At 47.3% G+C, this 22972-nt stretch overlaps 1 protein-coding gene across 1 annotated transcript; it reads left to right on the top strand.

Moving 5' to 3' along the window:
- Positions 1–357: 357 nt before the first annotated feature.
- On the top strand, positions 358–3338 carry LOC124684013. Its single transcript, XM_047218424.1, has 4 exons — positions 358–412; positions 1772–1850; positions 1926–2015; positions 2645–3338. The coding sequence occupies exons 1-4, from the start codon at positions 375–377 to the stop codon at positions 3149–3151; spliced, it is 714 nt and encodes a 237-aa protein (XP_047074380.1). The 5' UTR covers positions 358–374; the 3' UTR covers positions 3152–3338.
- The last annotated feature ends 19634 nt before the right edge of the window (positions 3339–22972 follow it).

Raw genomic sequence — 22972 nt, 5'->3', positions numbered from 1 at the left:
TAAAATTCTGACACTTATTATAGATCAAGGGGTTACTGAATGTGTTCTTCGGAAATCGTCTAAATTGGAAAGCTGCAAACATTGAGTAGGACCTTTTGAAAACACACGCCAATGCCTATAGCTGGGCCCTCGGCCCTCAGCCCACGGCTTCGTCATTTTGGCGCGATACCCGAGGAACCAACCAAAGCCGTTCGCCATTTACTCCGCTGTGGACTTCGGTCAGTCCCACTGCCCTGCCAAATCTCTCACCAATGTCTGCTCCAATCCCGTCCGATTCGGGAGTTCCGGCCACCACGGAGATGGAGGACGCGGCGGCTGGAGGCGCTGACGGCGCAGTGACCATGCCACCGCCGGCGCCGACCTGCCCCGTCTGTATGGAGCCTTGGACCTGCAACGGCGACCACCGCATCTGGTGAGGGAGACTGTCTCGTCTGTGTTTATGTTTACCATTGGTGTTTACTGCTGAGCCAGCTGCTCCATATATTGTGCTCAAGTTTAGAATATGGCCTGAATATGCGCTATTCACTGTGGCACCGAGAAAATATGTGGGATTTCTTATTGTGCGCGTGTACGTGTTAGATTCCTAGTTAACTGGCACGCAATTAGTATCTCTCCATGATGTGGCTGGAAATTGTTTATCATAGAATGTACAGTAGTGTTGATCAAACCCTGATGCCTCCATTTACTTCAGTTAGTTCAGTTATTAGTAGTCTGAACCCATAGGGGTTAATTTGTTTAGACAATTTTTGGTTCGGTTAGCGATTTTTCAGTTACTTTCTGTTATCATCTAGCCTGGCGAGGACACAGTCTGTGCGATCCATCATCGTAGGAGGGCCACGATGCACACCTCAGATCATTAGATGGCACTATCCTGCTGGGGTAAAACACCACGTCCAAATCTCTGAATAAATAGCAAGGAAGAACAGAAAAGCAGTAATGTTTTACACTGCGCGGAAAAAAACGTCCGTCTCTGGTTAGCTTTCATTTCGTCAGTGAATTGAGAGAGAGAGAGAGAGTGAAACAAAAGTAGTGCATTGTCTTTTACAATGCAGTAATGCACCAATTGCTGCGAGTGTTAGTGTGTTACCAATCCTCTATTTATAAGTGAGAGCTGCTTGCTTCCTGGTAAGAAACAGGTTGAGGTTTAATATAGTTAATACTTTTATTTAATTTTGCAACCGTTCACTATGCTATAGGCTATCTGCACAGCAGTAATGCTTTCTGTCTCAATTTCTAGTCACAAATTTAAGGTCTGGTGAAGATTTTTTTTTTCCAATGCAACAACTTTGCGGCCAATGTTCCTGGTATTTTATTTTATTTATTTGGAAAATTTTCTTCTGTCCTCGTAAGAGACAGGTTGTTTTTTAGTAATAGATAAGACTTACATTTAATCGTGCAACCATTCACTAGGTTACAAGTTATCCATAACATAAGCACTAATAAATTGGTTAGCAATTCCTTTCGTCACAACATCAACTGTAGTAGTTTTCGGGTGATTATCAGTAGGAGTGGTGATCACAAAAGGATAAGAGAGGTTGCAGTTTTAGAGGTGCCAAGGAGGTGGCAATGGGTGGTAGCAAAGTGGAGGCTGTTGACGGAGGTGCTTATCACATCTTATGATGATACCAACCAGTATTTTTCTTTCTTTTTTTGAGGCATAACTATGTTTATTTTTTCATGAATGATCCGTTTATGCATTTGTTGTGTCTGAACTCTGAACTATGGGGCTGGTGATTTTCTTTTACCATTGATCATCTCCTATCTGCCACAGTTGCATTCCTTGCGGACATGTGTATGGCAGGTCGTGCCTAGTGAAGTGGCTGCATCGTTGCGGTGATGACACTGCGAAGGTACCATGCATGAATTTTTGTGTATACATGCAGTATTTGAGTTTAATCTTGAACTTATCCCTATTTTTTTCCCAGTGCCCTCAGTGTGGTGAACAATTTGAAGACAAGCTTATCATAAACCTCTACGCGCCAGGAAATCTGTGGGACGGTTGCTGCCGCTTAGAGGTTATGTCTGTTGCTTCTGGTGTACTTGTATATACGTGCCAAATTATGAATCGTTGCTTTTTAGGCATCTTGATCGATAGGAACAACATAAAGTTTTCCAGTTAAAATAAATAAATATAGTTTCACTTTTTCAGTGGAGCAACACGGAACAGTAGTTATCTCTATCACAACTCCACAACATAGCTTACCATTGTTAGAGAAAAACCGTCAAAACAGTACAGACAATGGTTGTTTCTCTTATATCTAAACCATAAAATGCTTGCCCACACATTACATGCTGGGTTGTCTTTTTTGTTTGCTCTCATTCACCTGACCAACAATCTGATGTGCTATAGGTAGCAGACAGATAATACCCACACTGTCAGAGATAATCATACCCAGCATTAATGGAATTGATTGACCTGCTCGTGTTGATACACTCTCATGTCGTCTAGTCATATAGCTGTCCTGTTTTTCATCAGTGGTCAGACGTCTAATAATTGGAAGTGTTGATTACTTACACGTGAATCAATGGAAATTAATTGAAAAGTAAGGTCATTGTCTATATTGTCGAAGATGTTTCTTTAATGATGCATGCTGAATTTCTTATTACATCTCACAATTTTTTCTCCAACAACCCACGGTTGCAGGAGTTAAAAGCCCATTACGAGTCTAAGATTCATGAGACGAATAGACATTGGGAAACTGCGATGGATGAGTACATGGAAAAATCTCTGTCTATTGAGAAGTTGAGGGCAGAATTGAAGGAACAAATTTCTAAGGAGATTGCAGAATTTCGAGACAAGACAAGGGTAGAAATAGAGTCTTCTCATGGTCAGGCGTTGCAAATGGTAGATCAGATAGTGAGAATGTGTAACGAACAAAACACAATGGCTAACGCTAATTTGGCGACAATGAAGGAGCAGATGAAGAAGATGGCTGAAGAAGAGAATGCAACGGCAATGGAACTGATAGAATTCGTCGAGCGGAGTTCCCCTCGACTGTCACTGTTGTCAAATCTGCATGCTCCTGCATCTGCCTTTGCTGCTGCTCCTGTGGATTCTCAAAACAACAGGAGTCACACCGATCAACTGCCACCAATTCCCGTACCGCCTCATCCTAATGATGCTGCGAAGGGGCAGCACGGAGGGACCTGATATGCATACTGATAGAATCCATGGAGCAGACATGGCCATCCACTCTGACCCAATTCCTGAACTTGCCGATGCTGATGGATGGTTATAGCTCTTTATCTTCTCCTGCGTATTGTACTCTAGATCTAATTGTTGCTGCTGGCTTGTTCATCTCTTCTCATTGTCAACATCACTAATCATGTGGAACTCAATGCAGTAGGTTCACTACTTACAATGAATATGCGTCTCACCCTATTAAACCTATATTTTACCGATGATCTTGTCTTTCTAATGGAGGTTGATTGCCCCTCAATGCCTGTTTCAACTAGTTAAGTTGCAGCAAACTAGTAAGTATTCCACACCGGCAGCACAACTGAGGCCATGTTAAACTATCTTCTCTTTCTTAATAGATGGTCCCATTTTCCTGCCCTCACATTGAGCCACGTCACTAGGTAAAATTTCTTGCCGGACCGACGCGCCCCGACACGCTCGGTTGCCCTTCGTCTCCACACGGCACGCCCGAACGGACGTGCAGGCCGGCACGCCCCGTTGGGCCTTCCTCTCCAGCCGGGCCTTCCTCTCCAGCCGCCACGCCCTCGCCCGATCGGAGGCACACCACGCTTTCCTGACGCCACGCCCGAACGGACGGACAACCACATGCGCGGATCCTCTCCCCATCGACATCGATCTCTTCCCCTTCCTCGCGTCCTCAGCGATCTCTCCAGATGGCCCGACACCGGCCCATCAAACGGCAGACTCTCTTCCTCTTCCTCGCGTCCCCATCCATCTCTCCCCCACCACAGCTCCGCCTCCGTTCGTCCATCGCCAACGCTCGCACCACTCCGCCTCCGATCCGCCCTCCTTCCTACCAGTTTTCCAGCCGCGAATGTTACAACTGCGACCTTAGCCCTCCTCCTCACAAATGCCGCTGAAAATGCCTCATAAATCCCACCAATCGTGACTGGAAACTGCTAGATGGAACTCATCCGCCGCTTCAGTCTCGAGCTTAAAAAGCAGGCCGCCACCGCTGCCATGGCCTCCATGCTGGTGCCTAGGCGCTCCCCCATTCTTATTCCTTCTTCACTTTTTTCAGTCGCTCGATACGTCTTCCCAATTTGGCAGGTTGAGGTCCGGCTGGAAATCGGCTCCATGTTTCCTCACTGCATCTGATTTAATGGGATCGACTCTGCATGCTGGTACCTCTGAGCCATCGGCTTTGTTGGATTTTTGGGCTTCTCGGTCTGCTAGCTGCAGATTTCTTCGAATTTATTGGGACACCACCATCACACGATCGATTTGGTGGGAGCAATGATCGACCACACACAGGGATACATACTCATGGAGGCGGCGAACGAGAAAGGTCAGAAACCCTTCCCCTCATGTATCCTCTCTCTCTCTCTCTACCTACCTCATGTCTCCCCCCCCCACCCCACATCACGCAGTTACTACCAGATCTGAATACTCTGGTCTCTCCAATGGTTGCATATTCACAAGTTCACATATCGCTCTATCCTGATGTTCTCCGGCCGGCCGTGTGCATACTCATGAGGTTCTGACTTTTTCATTTAATTTCTGCAGACCAGTCGGATTTTAGGTTGCTAATTCTTCAGATCTTGGTCTCTACTTGAAACAACCTGTTGCCACATTGTACGGTTATGTACATCTCTTTTCCCTTTTAGGACCACTACAAGATTTTAGGAAGGATTCACATGGTTACATGTTAATCGTATCTATTGCAGCATTTGTGGGCAAATTCTGCAGGCCATAGTGGGTTGCTATATATACACAAATGAAGAGATATCCAATTCAGATATCAGTATGTATTTTCCTTATTTCTCGATGGTCATGTAATCTGCACTTCAAAAGGCCTTTAAGGCAAATTCCATCAACTAATCTTATATGTCTATTAATCCTTGCCTGGACAAGCAATCACTTCATTTCTATACTGATATCTGTTATTTCTATGGTTGAAGATACTACCAAAGCGTTAGTTAACAAGTTCATGAAGTGGGGGTATATGTTCACCTTGAAGTATCAAGTAGTGTGGTAGATAATGAAGAGCTGAATTGTTCTGCCATAATACTCCTGGTACATATGTGCCAAGTTCTTGAGTATACATACAAAATAACTCAGCTACACAACAAATATAATTCAGGTGTGAATTATATTACCATGTGACGAATTAACTTGGCTAAACAACAAATATAATTCAGGTGTGAATTATATGACCATGTTTGTACAATATATGATACGAATTAACTCAGCCACACAACACATACTTCAGGTGTGTATTATTTGGCCATGTTTGCACAGTATATATGTCTATTTAATATCTAAATTTCCTGATTGTTTGGTGTTGTTCATCGCATTCCTGAATACTCAGCTTTCATATATTTTGACAACTAATAATAAATTTTGAATATATATGTATTGGTAACCCATGAAAATTTGTCTTTTCTTCTGAATCATGCTGTTCTGACATGCCTATTTTGGTGTTTACTATAGATTCTATGATGATTGTAATTTATAATGTGCATACATTATAGATATGATGATATCACCATCAGCTTATATAGATATATAGTTTAGTTTGTACGGGACAAGCATGTGTTCATCTATTATCTCGGATTCGTTTGCATGGGAAGTCTTCTACATAATTTCTACAACTGGATGTAACTGGCAGTTTCTTAGACAAGTTTCTTTCCATATGCATTTGGAAATTTCCATATGCATTTGGAAAGTATACTGTACTGAATTTATATACCCATAAATCAGTTGAGGAGTATGTACATTTTTTTTTGACACAATATTAAGAGTTTGTTGACTCATGCTTCGTATATGAATATAAAAACAGTTCAGTTACATACCTTTGCCAATCCATTCATGGATGAAAAAAGCATCTCAGTTGTACATATATCTTTGTGTTCCCGTATATGTCCCGCAGGAACGCGCGGGGTATCATCTAGTTTTCCAAGTAATGCACACCAGAAAAAGACCATGTGAAATGGAGCATTGCTGTGGGGAGTGCCGCTGCCCAACGCGGAGACATCGCTGCCTTTCGTGCGTCTGGGGTCCGATGAGCCGCCATTGTTGTTGTTGAAGTAGGCGTGAAGTGGGAACATGACACAGGGGATCATTTTTGTAGAGGATGCAGAATCTTGCTCCGGCCATCGCTGGAGTTTCCGGTTCTGACTTTCGCCCAGCCAAGCGCCAAGTGACTCACCAAGAACACAATTTCCAGTGTGGAGACAGATAGAAAAGTTGAATTAAACATGTTTTTTTTCAAGGACCGGCAACCAAAACACAGTATTGAGAAAGATAGAAAGCTGAATTAAACGTGTTTTTTTTTTCAAACTTGTCATTTTTCGTTAAGACACAGAAAGGTTTTTTTTATTTACAGACAGAGAAATATGGACCAGCCACCCACTCCCGCTACAACTAGATAAAAGAAACTACTCTATTAGTCCCGCTGTTCTTCTTCCAACAAGTGCTTAGCTTCCAGTGTCAGAGGTCCTCGTTAACGAGTGAGACCAGCTGCTCCAGATCAGTGCTTTATCTGTCAAAGCTTCGTGCATTTTGTTCCAACAATCGAACCACATTCTTCTCATTCCTGCAATAGCTCTGGCGGCCAATTCTTTTCTCCCAGAAATTGGATGACGGTTCTTGAGAGACAGCCATGAACAGATTGAAACTGCATTGGGGCAGTGTCCGCGAGACCGCGACACCTTTATCATGGTAGAATTTGTATCAGAACTTCATTTGTCAGCAGTCACACATTTCTCACATTAATCACTAGAGGCACCAATTTTTCGACAAAGAAAATATATTAATATCATGACGATAACAATACACACAGCTTCTACAACGTGCACTAGAGTTGTTAGCATAAAACCACCACATTCCCAGCTAAATGTCCAGTTTAGTACCACTTTATGTTTCGGGAGAAAAAACCACCATATTTTGCTGAGATTTTCGGAAAAAAACACTAAACCGGTATTAAACACGAATTGATAGCCATTCTGGCATGGAAGGCTCACACATAAGGCTGACGTGGCAATATCAACAAGCCAGCCCATATTAAAAAACAAAAAATCTCATTAAAACGAAAAAAATCAAAAATATCTCTGTCCCTCGCCGGAGACCACGGCTGGAGCACAGCGGCGGTGGCCGGCCTGCCTTTCCCAAGCACGGCGGCGGCGGCCGAAGCACAGCGGCCTGCCTCGCAGGAGCACGTCGGCGGTGGCGGTGGCGGGCGGCTTGGCTCGAGCACGATGGCAACGGCCTGCCTCGCAGGAGCAGCGCTGCGGCGGCCGGAGCCTGGCGGTGGCGGCCCGAGCACGGGGGAGCCGCCTCTCAAGCCTCAGGAGTCGGCCCCGCCGCCTCAATCTATGTTGAGATACATATCTTGTATATCTGGATGTGTATCCTCTGTAGTTATTGTATAGCGATACATATCCTTGTATTTACTATTGGGCCCGCCTCCTTCCTTGTATAGTCGAGGACGTGGCCTATATATGTACCGCCATATGCATCCGATCAATACATCGAGCATTGCATCTCCTTCTACATGGTATCAGAGCCCTCCTAGATCCTAAACCCTAGCAACGCGCCGCCTCTCCTCCCCGTGCACCGCACCCCCCTCCCCCAACCCCTAAACCCTAGCAGCGCCGCCTCTCCTCCCTCTCCAGCCGCGCGCTGCCTCCCCTTCCTCATCATGTCAACCCCTAGCTCCAACCCCTTCGCCGACTCCTCCATCCCCGACCCCGGCTAGCTCCGTGCCGTCGCCATCACCGACCATGTCCCCGTCAAGCTGTCCACCACCGCCGCCAACTACCTCGCCTGGAAGACATACTTCTACCTCCTCTTCCGCGAGTACAACCTGCGCGATCACATCGACGGCACCGCCGACCTCCTCGCCTGCGACGCCGACTGGCTGGCCATCGACGCCACCATCATCCGCTGGCTCTTCCTCACCGTCTCGCCGGACATCTCCAAGACCGTCGTTCGGGAAGGCGATGATGCCCGCACGGTGTGGGGAAAGATCAACGTCCTCTTCACCAATAACAAGCTCCAACGTGTTGTCTTTTTGCAGCAGGAATTCTTCGGCACACCCCAGGGCGATCAAACCTTGGACGCCTACGCCCGCGCCTCAAGGCAATCTCCGACGAGCTCCGGGACCTTGGGTTCCGGATTGGCGACGAGCTCCTCCTCTCCACCCTCACCGCCGGCCTCAGCGAGGACCTCGGCAACGCCGCCTCCAACCTCACCCTCATGACCAATCCTACGTTCGAGCGGGCGGTCGACTACCTCCGGCTGGAGGAACGCCGGCTGAAGGGTGTGCGCACCCGGGCGGTTCACACCGCTCTATGGGAAAGCGGCAACAGCGTTCTTCCTCATGGCGGAGGAGCTCCACCGGCGCCCACCCCCGCCCCTCCACACTCGCGCCTCAGCCCGCAACAACACCAAGGAGGAGGGCGGTGGCCGCGGCCGTCGCCGTGGCCGTGGTGGTGGCCGCAGCGGTGGCAACAACGGCGGCCCCGGCATCGTCGGTCCGCGCCCCGGGTACTCACACCCCACTCCGCCGTGGGCGGGCGGACACAACCCCTGGACGGGGGTCGTGCACGCCTACACCATGCCCGTTCCGCGCCCCCCCGTCCCCGGCACCGTCGGCCCCCGTCCGCCGATGCGGGGATTCGCGTCCCGAGCACGCGGTACCCCTCGGACGAGTACGTCTGCACCGCGTCGACTTCCGCGCCTTCACCAGCCACGCCGTCGCCTATGCCCACCTCTGCCCGGGCTGCTCTCCGCGACCCGCAGTGGTTTGCGGCCATGCATGACGAGTTCGACGCCCTGCAGCGGAACCAGACATGGACGCTTGTTCCCCGCCCCCCTCATGCCAACGTCATCACCGGGAAGTGGATCTTCAAGCACAAGTTCCATCCGGACGGTACCCTCGACCGCCACAAGGCGCGGTGGGTGGTTCGTGGTTTTCGCCAGCGCGCCGGCGTCGACTTCACCGACACCTTCGCCCCGGTTGTCAAGCCCGGGACGATCCGCACCGTTCTTCAGCTCGCGGTCTCCCGCGCATGGCCCGTGCATCAGATGGACGTCTCCAACGCCTTTCTTCATGGCCATCTCGAGGAGCAGGTCTTCTGCCAGCAGCCCACTGGGTTCGTCGACAGCGCCCACCCCGACCATGTGTGCCTGCTCTCGCGCTCGTTATACGGGCTCAAGCAGGCCCCACGCGCCTGGTACCAGCGCATCGCAGCGTTTCTTCACCAACTCGGCTTCCGCTCCACCCGCTCCGATGCATCGCTATTCGTGTACAACAACGGCGCCACCACCGCGTACCTGCTGCTCTACGTCGACGACATCATCTTAACGGCTAGCTCCACGGACCTACTGCGCCAGCTCACCGACCGTCTTCGCGCTGAGTTTGCCCTCAAGGACTTGGGGCCTCTGCACTACTTCCTCGGCATCGAGGTCGTACGTCGCACCGATGACTTCTTCCTTCATCAGTGCAAGTACGCCTATGAGCTCCTGGACCGCGCCGGTATGCTTAATTGCAAACCCGCGGCCACGCCAGTCGACACAAAGTCCAAGCTCTCCGCCACAGACGGTTCCTTGGCCACGGACGCGTCATCTTACCGCTCCATCGTCGGTGCCTTGCAGTACCTCACCCTGACTCGCCCCGAGCTGCAGTATGTTGTTCAGCAGGTGTGCCTTCACATGCACGCTCCGCGGGATCCTCATTGGGCTGCGGTCAAGCGGATCCTCCGCTACATTCGTGGTACCATGGACTTCGGTCTCTCTCTCCACGCCTCCACCGCCACGGACATCGTCGCCTACTCGGACGCCGATTGGGCAGGCTGGCCCGACACGCGTCGCTCCACGTCTGGCTACTGCGTCTACTTTGGCCCTTCGCTCATCTCCTGGTCGTCTAAGCGACAACCCACGGTATCTCGCTCCAGCGCCGAAGCGGAGTACCGGGCTGTTGCTAACGTGGTTGCTGAGGTCTCCTGGCTGCGGCAACTCCTCGTTGAGCTCTCATGTCCCGTCGCCAAAGCCACCGTGGTCTACTGCGACAATGTCTCCGCCGTCTACCTCTCCGCCAACCCGGTTCACCATCACCGCACCAAGCATATTGAGTTGGACATCCACTTTGTTCGGGAACAGGTGGCACTTGGACACATTAGAGTACTTCATGTGCTCACCTCCCAACAATTTGCGGATATCATGACCAAGGGTCTCCCTACAGCATCTTTTGAGGAGTTCCGGTCCAGTCTATGCGTTCGACCAGGCGACGCTTCGACTGCGGGGGGGTGTTGAGATACATATTTTGTATATCTGGATGTGTATCCTCTCGTAGTTATTGTATAGCGATACATATCCTTGTATTTACTATTGGGCCCGCCTCCTTCCTTGTATAGTCGAGGACGTGGCCTATATATGTACCGCCATATGCATCCGATCAATACATCGAGCATTGCATCTCCTTCTACATTGACGACGACGGCCGCCGGTCGGAGCCACGAATGGGCACTGGCGAGCACGGCGAGGCGCGCGGCGGCGGATGGGCATGGCTCGGTGGCTGCGTGCGGGTTCGGAGGTCGTCTTCCCCATCCCCGGCGTGCCTCGCTCGAGCGGCGCAGACAGAGGAAGGTGGCAGCGCCCAAGAAGGAGCTCGCCGGAGTTGTGGCGGCGTGAGTAGGGGTCGCTGCCCCTAGACAAGGCCATCGGGATGGGGTGGGGATACGGTTGGGGGCCTCCTTCTCTATTTTTTTTGTTGTTTTTATTTGTTTTTTGCGTTGTTTGACTTTTTAATTGGACTGACATGTGGGCTCTTGTCCACCTGAGCAAATTGGGCCCCACAGGTTAGAAACGGTGTCAATTTGTTATCAATTCAAAATTAGTGCTATTTGAGAGAAAACCTCGTCAAAATATGGTGGTTTTTTGCACGCGAAACACAAAGTGGTACCAAAATTAAGATTTAGGTGCGAATGTGGTGGTTCTGTGCTAACAACTCCGTGCACTACCCTACTGGTAGCACAAATGCACACATAAAAAAAGCTAAAAAATAAAAGTCCCTCCAGTCTTTGAAGCAGCACAAACATCACCAAGATAACACCTGAAATAGAGGTTCTCTAAAAGCAACACCTCCGAGAAAAAAAACAGTACACAAACGTCATTATGGACCGATCCAGGATCTTAGATTTTCATCCTAAAGATTGTCTCCGCTCTCAAAATAATGCTTTCAACAAGGTTATTGTCTGGCACAACCAATTAAGATCACACCTTGGATTTTCACCATGAAAGGTAAGACATTGAACTTCACATGTGTTGTCCCCCAGTTGCATACATCTATACGAAACCTGAAACACCAAGTCAATTCCTCGTCGCCGCAAAAACTCGAACCACCATTACTAGTCCTTAACTCTAGCCTCCATGATATTCTTCGCCTCTGACTTCACCATGGACCAAAAAATGTCCCCTAATGGCAACATATAGCAAGCTTCGCGCCACTCCCTCCAGAACCAAAATGTTGGGAAACAAATATGGGCGCACACGACCGAATCCCATCTGAGCCAGCAATCTCCGAGCATAAAGCGCACTAGGGAGTTACCCGGTGGAGCCTTCCAAAACTCAACACTCCGTCCTGATCCTAGAGGACAATCATCAAGTTAATCTGCTTCGTGGCGCGAGAGGAACCCTAGGACCGTAACCTTTAATTAGGCCGTGCCCCTGCCCATCCGGCCATCACCGGCTGCCCGATCCGCACCTAAAATCCGGCAGATGAAGGATGACCCTAGTTGTCACGCCCGCACAACTAACAGTACTGTGTCAGAGAAGATCGACGACCATGGAGGGAAGTGATGGTCATGGCGGGGGCGCAACAACTGCAACCTTTTGGCCCACGGACCCAGACTGCCGCTAGTTGCGGCCCGCACGATCGTGCACCGCGCCCTAGGTCGCCTCTCGACCACTGATTTCCGCTACAACACCGGGTGTCGTGGCAAGTCCAGCATGTCCCAACTGCTCCACCTTTCCGCGCGAAGAGGAGAACCAGGAGGATGCCATCCTCACCGTCACCATCTTTGCCAGCCAGGGCGCTGCCACTAACGTCGGCAGCGGCGGCCATGGAGGACGACGATCTAGTTGTTGGGTGGAAGGGTCGATCTCCCAGGGTGTGTTTCCTCCTCTAGAGGCGCCAATTTGGTGCTGGAATTTTTGGGCATTTGGCCTTTGGCCCATGGCCCATTATCAAATTCTGAAACTCACATGGCCCATTCCAATAATCAGTGGCAGCACTAGTGGGGGCTGAATTTTAGTCCCACATTGCTAGTTGGGAGGGAGTTGGAGTGGTATATAAGGTGGGCTGTTCTAGTCCTAGTAAGTGAGTGAGAAGAGAGAGAGCCCTCGCGCACTCCTCCTCCTCAGCCGCCCGCCTCGTCACGACACGTCACGACGCGCCGCGGGTTGCGGGAATATCGCCGAGCCGAGCTTATCTTTTTGCTGTTTGGGAAATTAATTGTGTAATCAATTTTGAGTCATTAACGGACGCGTTACTCAGCCGTTTTGCCTTCCAATTTTTCTGGATCGTGGCTGTGCCGACTCGAACGTGGGCTGCGCCCCACGACCTTCCCGAACCACACTATATAAGACCCTGCGCAACCCTAGCCGCTGTACGAGACGCATACGCGGCTACCTGTTTCCAGTTCCTTGCGCCGCCGCCTTCGTCTTCCTCATCCCGTCCGTCGGCGTGCACCGACTGCCGGGACAGTAGGCCTCCGGAACCCTGCCTCTCTTGAACCTATACGGGTGAGGGGCAATCAGGTTTTTGGGGAGCGCTCCGACGCGACTACTGGCTTCACGACGTCGTCATCGGACGACGAGTTCCTCCACACCGACAACTTCTTCCCGGACCTCAGCGACTTCTTCGACAACCTCAACATGCACTACAAAGGAAAACATTTTTTTTGACAAATCACTTCGTCATGTTAAGGCCAATTTTCTTCAAGGATTACTTCGCGGTGACAAAATTTGATCGTCATGGGGTTCGTCAAGGAAGCTCCGTCATAAAATATCGGGGGTGACGGTATGCATTTTTTCGTCAACGTCAAATGTTTGATGGTGACGACCTGCAAATTCGTCAACATCAAAGGTTCATTGTTGACAGACAGTGTTTGTCATGAAAAATTGCAACTTTCGTCAATATCTAAATCTTGGGAAGTTTCGATTGGTCCAAAAAAGCATACGTGGCCTTACATGTGGGTCCATTTGGCTTCGACAACATGGGTCCGACGGCGCCGACATGGATATCCGTCATGTGGGACCGGCATGGTGCCGACTGATGGGACCCACAAAATATTATGACAAGCTGGACCCACAATATTCTGACCGGTGGGATCCACAAAATTCAGACAAGTGGGACCAGGTTGTTGCCGACATATGGGTCCCAATAATGCTGACTGGTGGGACCCACAAGTGACGTTGTGACATTTTCCGTCACCTTTTGAATTTGACAAAATTTGAGAGCATTTGAATTATTTGCGAAATTTTGGAAACAAAAAAACTGGCGAAATATCAAAAAATAGACAATAAATATCATGCATAAATGGTGGCACAAGAAGTATATATGTCTCTCACAGATCGAAAGATTCATAAGAAAAATTACAATTGGAACACAAAGAAATTAAAAGACCTATGATTAATAATGTTGTAGGACGGTGGTGCAATAGATTAGTTGCCCCGGGATTGAGACATGGATGGTGGCTGGGATGTCCTCAAGAGCAAATTAAGCACGGCATCCATTTCGATCAGCCTCTTTTCATAAGCCGAGTCTTTTCTTCCTGGGCTTTCTTCACAGACTTCAAGTTCTTCGTCCCGCTTCTTCCCGATCTCTTCAAATTTTTGATCTTGTTCTTGCAGTCTTGCCTCGCATCTCACCGTGGTACGTTTCAGTCCGCTCGTATGGAGTTCTCGCTCTTGATCCGCGGCCTTTGTTGTAGCTCTCGGATGCGTGTAGCCGAGACAGAAGACTTCCCGGAACTTGTTGCGACGCCCAATCTTGGTAGGAATGTGCTGTTGCAGGTGGTGGATGGGCTTTTCTCGCTCGGAACTAGCTGAACAATTTGCAAATCAGTCAAATCAGGTTCATCTTCATTGCGTGGCGCCGCTTTTTTTGCCACCATTTGATCCTGCATAAAGATTACAATCATTGCATGGACAACATACAAAACTTGATTATATTATATTGTGCTAATAAGAAATATTTCTTACATATGCACTTTTTGCTTCAGCACTCATAATCTTATCCTTGTTAGTGTGTGTGATTCTAAAAAATTCAATTGGAGAGGTTTCTTCTTCCCGTTGCTTAGCCTTCGCTTGAAAAATGTAGAATGCACATTACCATTGTACACTCGTGTATGACATGAAGTATGAACTCGTATTGGGAAATTCAGAACACTTACTAGATGTTCCCAGTGAGCAACATAGCTTCGAGATCCAAGTGGTATGGAACCGTTTCACAGACTTCTCTGTTCTTTCCATTTATTACACACGATCCCTATGTTCAAGTACATGCATTTTATTTATCCAGATCGGATAAATGTAAGAATTCGATGAGCTGTTATTGAAAGGAATAACGTTTATGTACCTGGTACTTCTCATCAAACCATCTTTTCACCAGTTCTTTCCAGACTTTTCTCTTCTACATGATCTCGGCTTCTTGAGATATGCTTGCTCCGAGTGTGAGATTTTTAATTTTCGGCCAATACTCCTTTTTAAGCCTATATCGGAACCGCCGAATACTAACTTGCAAGCATATCGAGTGCACACATCTTGAGCCACCTCATCATTTTTGTCCATATTAAACTTTCCCCGCAAAATAGTGATGCATTAATCGATAGATTCTTAGATAGTTGATCATGTAGCATACTAATTAGGTTAAACCAAGATTGTACAGGACTCACCGCTACGATACTTATAGCATGAGGAATTACATGTCCGAGAGTTACATCTTTCTTGTATTGTGTCCAAGTGTGTTGCAAGCGGCATTTTTTGACTGGATGTGAATACCAACCTCATTGCTCAGCCTTTGCTGATCGGACATAATCCTTGGGTCTCCCGACACCAGCGAGTGAATTCAATTGGCATCTTATTGCCACCATTTCTTCTTGTGTACTCATGTAGTCCATGGCCCATGGTACGTCCGCGTCCACCTCTCTTTCTCTTACTACCGCCGGATGTTGTCAATGTCTCCGAAATAAGAGATATGAAATGATTCTCTTTTATATGAAAATATGCGTTACGGTGTTTAGTTTTTACAAACTTTCATACCTTGCCGCTCAAAGTTTACAATTTGATTGTCCTCGGGAGATGAGGTGCTGCCTCCGGATGTCATGATCTCGGTTAGGTGAGGGTGCTCCTTCGAGTGTTCGGACCAGCAGTGGCCATCGGCTCATCGGATGACCCGAGCTTCGTGTTCAGCTTGTTGCCATTGATCTTGTTGCAATGTTGGATGGTGCAACTTCAGGTATGGATCGCTTCTTCCGTGCAACTATTGCGTAAGAAGCAACTATCTGCAAGCATAGTAGAGGCTACATTAGTAGGAAACATTTAGCATGTACGTATTTCCTATCATAGTTCGGACATAGTTCCACGACACTGAGCTGAAGTTTTGCCGACAGTGCGCTGATCCTCATCTGAATGAAGATCATCATCACAAGTAGCTATCTCTTCTGGATTCGGTTCATACGAAGGGTCCTCTTCGACCTCCATCTCTTCGCAGTCTGTGTCCTTTAGATTGTTACTACTTCCTATTTGTACCCCACCATACACTAATGTACGTGCAAAACCAGAGAAATCTTTCCGAAATTTGTGGCCGAGTCCATATTTTTCAGCGAAATTTTTTTCCATGCGTACTACATTTTCTTGCATTTGTTTCTCCTTGGCAAGCTCATATGCCGGCTTGACGGGGTTTTGTGTCTCCGCTGAAATAATCGGAAGAGCGGAGCGTGAACAAAACATAAGAGGGGGCCAATTCCGATACAAGTTCGGATATGTGCCGATAGAAGTTCAGATATGTGTTGATAGAAGTTCGGATATGTGCTGATAGAAGTTCAGATATGTGCTGATAGTAGTTCAGATATGTGCTGAAATAGACCGATGAAACAAAGTACATGATTAAAAAACTTCATTACATTGTTAAGACGTGCATTGCACGTGCAAACTAACTAGTTCCATAGAAAACAGACAAACAACCTGTTCTAGATCAAACTCGCTTCCCTCCGAAACCGAGGAATAAAAGTCTCGAAGCAATGTCGTTGTTCACCGTAGCTCGTCGAGCTGTTTTCGGCAACGGCTGGAATTAGTTCGGTTAAGTGTTTCGGCAAACAATTGTCTATGCAAAATATTGTACGACAGACGGGATGGCAAAGATTGTATAGCACGGCATGATTGTCTCTGGAATAAAAACGATAAACCCTATACGTATGATGTCGGGATTGGATCTATCAAATATGCAAGATCTACATATAGGTCAAACGGGCGTGGTAGACATGTAAAACCGATCTGTCGATCTAACCATCCGAAAAACACAACAACAAGCCGATCAACGACAGATTTACCTTGGCGTTTCTTCGAGCTGGGCGCCTTCTTCGGCGTGTGTGCGCGATTTTCCTTCCCCCCGACGTTTCGACGACCGCCGGCCATGGCGACCACCGGCCGGGGAGATAGATGCGAGATGGAAGAACGTCCGGCGAAGACACCGGATCGGGGTGAGCACGAGAGGATGAGGTCGGGGGGTGGGGAGTTAAGATGCTCGTAAATCATGGGGGAGAGGCACGACGTATATAAGGGAGGGCGAAATATTTGATAGGTGGGGTGCGCGGGAGGAGTGGAGGGAACGAAAATTTGTGCGTTTTGGCAGCCGTCGTACTAAAATTTGGAGGGAACAAGGTTTTGCCGTGGAAGAAAAGATATTACTCTGAAAATGGAACTGTACATGTATATTTTAATTAAAAAATACCAGAACATGAATGGAGACACCATGCCACCAACTCAAAAAAATCAAAACCCATAGCAACCAAGGTGTCATATCACAATGTGCACAAGGGTGCCAAATCTTGCCCCAATCCATGGCGGTTTGGTCAATTTTTGGCCATTCCCCCCTCTTTTCGTCCGAAAACCCCTCTTTCGACACATCTACAGCATGGGAACACCATGCCACCAACTCCAAAAAATCAAAACCCATAGCAACCAAGGTTTCATATCACAATGTGCACAAGGGTGCCAAATCTTGCCCCAATCCATGGTGGTTTGGTCAGTTTTTGGCCATTCCCCCCTCTTTTCGTTCGGAAACCCCTCTTTCGACACATCTCCACCATGGGGACACCATGCCACCAACTCCAAAAAATCAAAACCCATAGCAACCAAGGTTTCATATCACAATGTGCACAAGGGTGCCAAATCTTGCCCCAATCCATGGTGGATTGGTCAGTTTTGGCCATTCCCCCTCTTTTCGTCCGAAAACCCCTCTTTCGACACATCTACAGCATGGGGACACCATGCCACCAACTCCAAAAAATCAAAACCCATAGCAACCAAGGTGTCATATCACAATGTGCACAAGGGTGCCAAATCTTGCCCCAATCCATGGTGGTTTGGTCGGTTTTGGCCATTCCCCCTCTTTTCGTCCGGAAACCCCTCTTTCGACACATCTCCACCATGGGGACACCATGCCACCAACTCCAAAAAATCAAAACCCATAGCAACCAAGGTTTAATATCACAATGTGCACAAGGGTGCAAAATCTTGCCCCAATCCATGGTGGTTTGGTCAGTTTTTGGCCATTCCCCCCTCTTTTCGTCCGAAAACCCCTCTTTCGACACATCTACACCATGGGGACACCATGCCACCAACTCCAAAAATCAAAACCCATAGCAACCAAGGTGTCATATCACAATGTGCACAAGGGTGCCAAATCTTGCCCCAATCCATGGAGGTTTGGTCAGTTTTTGGCCATTCCCCCCTCTTTTCGTCCGAAACCCCTCTTTCGACACATCTCCACCATGGGGACACCATGCCACCAACTCCAAAAAATCAAAACCCATAGCAACCAAGGTTTCATATCACAATGTGCACAAGGGTGCCAAATCTTGCCCCAATCCATGGTGGTTTGGTCAGTTTTTGGCCATTCCCCCCTCTTTTCGTCCGAAAACCCCTCTTTCGACACATCTACACCATGGGGACACCATGCCACCAACTCCAAAAAATCAAAACCCATAGCAACCAAGGTTTCATATCACAATGTGCACAAGGGTGCCAAATCTTGCCCCAATCCATGGTGGTTTGGTCGGTTTTTGGCCATTCCCCCCTCTTTTCGTCCGAAAACCCCTCTTTCGACACATCTACACCATGGGGACACCATGCCACCAACTCCAAAAAATCAAAACCCATATCAACCAAGGTGTGATATCACAATGTGCACAAGGGTGCCAAATCTTGCCCCAATCCATGGTGGTTTGGTCAGTTTTTGGCCATTCCCCCTCTTTTCGTCCGAAAACCCCTCTTTCGACACATCTACACCATGGGGACACCATGCCACCAACTCCAAAAAGTCAAAACCCATAGCAACCAAGGTTTCATATCACAATGTGCACAAGGGTGCCAAATCTTGCCCCAATCCATGGTGGTTTGGTCAGTTTTTGGCCATTCCCCCTCTTTTCGTCCGAAAACCCCTCTTTCGACACATCTACACCATGGGGACACCATGCCACCAACTCCAAAAATCAAAACCCATAGCAACCAAGGTGTCATATCACAATGTGCACAAGGGTGCCAAATCTTGCCCCAATCCATGGTGGTTTGGTCAGTTTTTGGCCATTCCCCCCTCTTTTCGTCCGAAAACCCCTCTTTCGACACATCTACAGCATGGGGACACCATACCACCAACTCCAAAAAATCAAAACCCATAGCAAACAAGGTTTCATATCAAAATTTGGCACAAGGGTGCATCAACATGTGGGTAATGACGCTAGCATGCTATCTTGGCAGTTTGGTTTGAATTTTTTTTCAAAAATTCATCCCCTAAACTCAAGAAGAGGCATCACTTGTCAAGCTTGTACATCTTAGGGTATTGGGAAAATTGGGAGCACGTGTTGGTCTGATTTGGCATCACCACATTACCCTAGAACAGAAGTTTCACTTTGAAAAGGTTTGACAACCTCTTAGTACAATGGGGTCAACCTAGGTTTGACCAAACACTCAAAATTCCAGCCCAAATCATGGTATGAAATTCTTAGAAATTTGAAACAATTTACATACTCGATTCATTTTTTATTTATTTCTTTCTATGTGTGATCACTAATTCGTATTTAAAATATTTTATAGTTTTTAATACCCATCTTGAAAATTCTGTGCCCGCCCATCCGTCATGCGTGGGACCCATGTCAAAGTAATGGGAAAGTGGACTACATGCAGGAATCCACGTTTTCACACGCACGCGTCACACAGAGGAACCCAAACGGCAGCATCTACTGTATATCCATCGGCCCCATCGTCTCTCCCACCCGCAACTTCTATTCCCCAATCTGGCAAAAAACCCTGCTTGCACCTCCACCAGCGCACCACCGACCTCCCCTTCCACCGAAGATCCCGAAGATGAAGCGTGTTCACGGAGACGAGCCGGGGGCGAGTGCGGTCGTCAACGTCGACAGAGGCGACGGCGATGCTCCGGTAGTAGTCGACGCCGCGGAGGCGGGATCTTCTTCCGGAACTAGAGCCGCTCTTCGCCGCGCCGTGACCGTGGAGGGCTCCGCCCAACCGGCCGTGGTCGCCGTCGCTGATGAGGCCAAGGGAGACGTCCTCGCTCCCGCGGCACAAGCAGATGACCAGGGCTTCGATCCGAATGACCCGTTCTACCGCCACTCCAAGCAGTACCGCGAGCTATATGGTCCCAGAGAGTGCGACGAGTTCGAAGAGGAGGCCTCCGACAACTGTAGCGAGGTACTCTACTATTCCGATCGATCCCGTGTTTTTCTTGATCTTACTGTTCACCATAGGGTAGATTCACTACAAGAGGAACCATCATAGTGCAACACATACTTTGCAACCATTTCCATATGCATTGTAAATATTAATTGTAGATACATATATATGTGGTGCAGTTGTATCCGTTGCAGGTGAAAATAATCGATCTACTGCGCGCGCATGAAAATCTGTTTTTCGCGCTAAGTGTGAGAGATGCGCGGGCGATACTAGTGAATTATTTTGGTAAGTTGGCATGCGGGTTTTACTGAGCGGTTTTTCCTCTACATCCCACCAGTTTTTCCTCTTCTCTTGGCATAAACTTCTCTTCTCCTCATCTCAAAACAATATCATCTCCTCCCTGGTATCCCACTGACTGATCGTCTCCTCCTCCGGCCGCCGCTACCGGCTAGCTCCGCCGCTGAAGCTCCCAGATCCTACCTCCTCTCTGATTTACCTCTCCATTCGTATAACAATATCTTGTATTCATTTCCTGGAAAATATCACTAACCTAACCCTAGATTGTTGACCAGCATCGGCGATCTAACCCCGTTTCATTTGCCTTCTTGTCAAGTGGCCCGGTGATGAGGAAGAGTACAGCCTGGCCGAGGAGTACCTGCCGGAGCCCAAGGGTTGCCTGGACCTTGACATGGGTTTGCTGTTCGTATCAGAACGAGATCCGATCTATGCGAAATCCTCCCAGAGATGGATTTGTGCACAGAGGTCAGGTCATCCAGTATGCGATTTCACTTTCCTCTTTCAGTTTCCTCTAATTTCCCCTTGGCTTGATCTGTTTACCATACTTTCTAGTCTGACATGGCCACTGATCAAGTGTGGTAACCGCTCGTTGTTCACTGATGTTTACAGTTTTGTACTGTCCAGGGTCTGTTTTAGTTAAAGTGTGACTTGGTGTTCAGGTTACATCTTTTGTTGATGGAATGATCTGGTTAAATTCAGGTCCCTGGATAATATCAAATCCGTCATTAGTGCAAGATAGCTAGTTTAATTTTTAGAATGCGTATGATTCCAATTCAGCATAGTTGGTTACCGGCTCGTCTAGTTCTTGTCAAACTGGAGCCTTCTTGCGTTTTGAATTCCCATATATAAATAAGCACAGGCGTTGCATTTGTTGCAGAATTATTACTGCACCATAGCCTCTGAGGTGTGACAAGCACGTCAGATTAACAATGGAGATAGATAATGAGCATAGACAGGTAAAAATCTCTTCATGTTTGCCTGTTCGGATTGGCTAGATGTCAGTCACTATTGTAGTACTGCTCATATCTCTGAGTTAATATATCTCCTGGTTTCTTAATGTGTGTTTGTACAAAGGATATTATTAAGATGTCAAAGAAACAATTCCCGCAGGCAAGAAAGCCCGTAAACATCAGGTAGGCATTATAATTTATTGCAGTGCACCTGCTTCCTTACATTGGTAAAAGCACTTCCATGTATTGATAATTAGCTCATACCTTTTATAATCACAGACAAGCAAACCTCCCTTATGGAATTTTAGTAATAATTAAAAAGAACACAAAGTTAGAGCATTTTATCTAGTCCAAACAATCTACTAGACAAGTATTTTGTGTCACTCCAAGTTGCTTGTTTCATAAGTTACCTTATAGTTCATTTCTAATGCAACTTTGAATTACTGTGGTGTTCTTGCATAAATAGGTCAAATCTTGATGGAAATCAGTTCAAAATCTCGTAGAAGGCTCCAAAGAGGGCTGCGACAATGCGTATGCGTGACAGGGCTGAAAGGAACAAGTCACGGTATCAGCCAATCATTACAATCTTATCTATGTCTTTGTAGTTACTCTGATCATTTATGCGTACAAAAATATGTACCTATTTTGGTACTTAACTCCTTCATTCCCTTTCAGCTTGTGAACTGTCTAGGCTGTAACCGCATGAAACTAAAAAATCTATAACTTTTAGGTAAACGCCCTCACTACCAGGAAAACAACGCATGTGCCACGAAATTTGAAATTCTGGTAAAGAACCTCTAATGTGACAATATTCCAATTCATGTTGTGCCTACCAAAGCTGGTGGAACCATGTGCATAGCTAGCATATTCATGATTTTTCCTCATCTACTTAATTTAGAGTATCAGTATAGAATTTCGTAAATAAATTTTACAGTATGAATGGGCAGAAGTGGAGGTCAGGTGATCTGGAAAAAATCCCGAGGAAACACTAATTTCCATTGTTTATATACTAGCAAAAATACATAATTGAGTCTGTTTCTCTACTGAAAATTGAAATATTTTTCATGAGAAGGTTCACTGCATTCAAGGACACATTATACTGGGACTCGAGGGCCTTTGAATCCCCATTAAACTGGGACTCAAGGGCCTTTGAATCGAGTGGTTGAGTACACTACTTTTTTCCCAAATCATACTATATACCTTGGTTTATTTCGATGCAAACTGTGGTCAAGCAGTTCTTTGTGATTTTTGTAATGTGCTCCACACAGAGCTTCTCCTCTGTTATGCGAGCGATGTGCCCATTTCTATTTGTGCTTGTAGGATTAAGTGTTAGACTTTGCTCTATATGTACATGCCTACTAAAAATTTCCTAGTATTATTTAAATTGATGTCTCTATTCAATTTTGTAGGAAAGCATGCAAGTTGGTGCTTACCAACGTGAAGCTATCAATGTTAAAGAATTGTATATCTTTTAACATCTAATATAGGTGACTATACCCTATTTACATGTTTTGGATCAAATATATAGTAGAAATTACTATACCATTTCCTACTGTTTTTTTTCAACATGCGTTCTAAAATAGGGACTTCCTTTTTGCAGGACCAAACT

Source organism: Lolium rigidum, chromosome 1 (genome assembly GCF_022539505.1).
Source record: "Lolium rigidum isolate FL_2022 chromosome 1, APGP_CSIRO_Lrig_0.1, whole genome shotgun sequence".
NCBI lineage: Eukaryota > Viridiplantae > Streptophyta > Magnoliopsida > Poales > Poaceae > Lolium > Lolium rigidum.
Note: the sequence above shows the minus strand (reverse complement) of the source record. Positions and strands in the feature narration are given on the sequence as shown.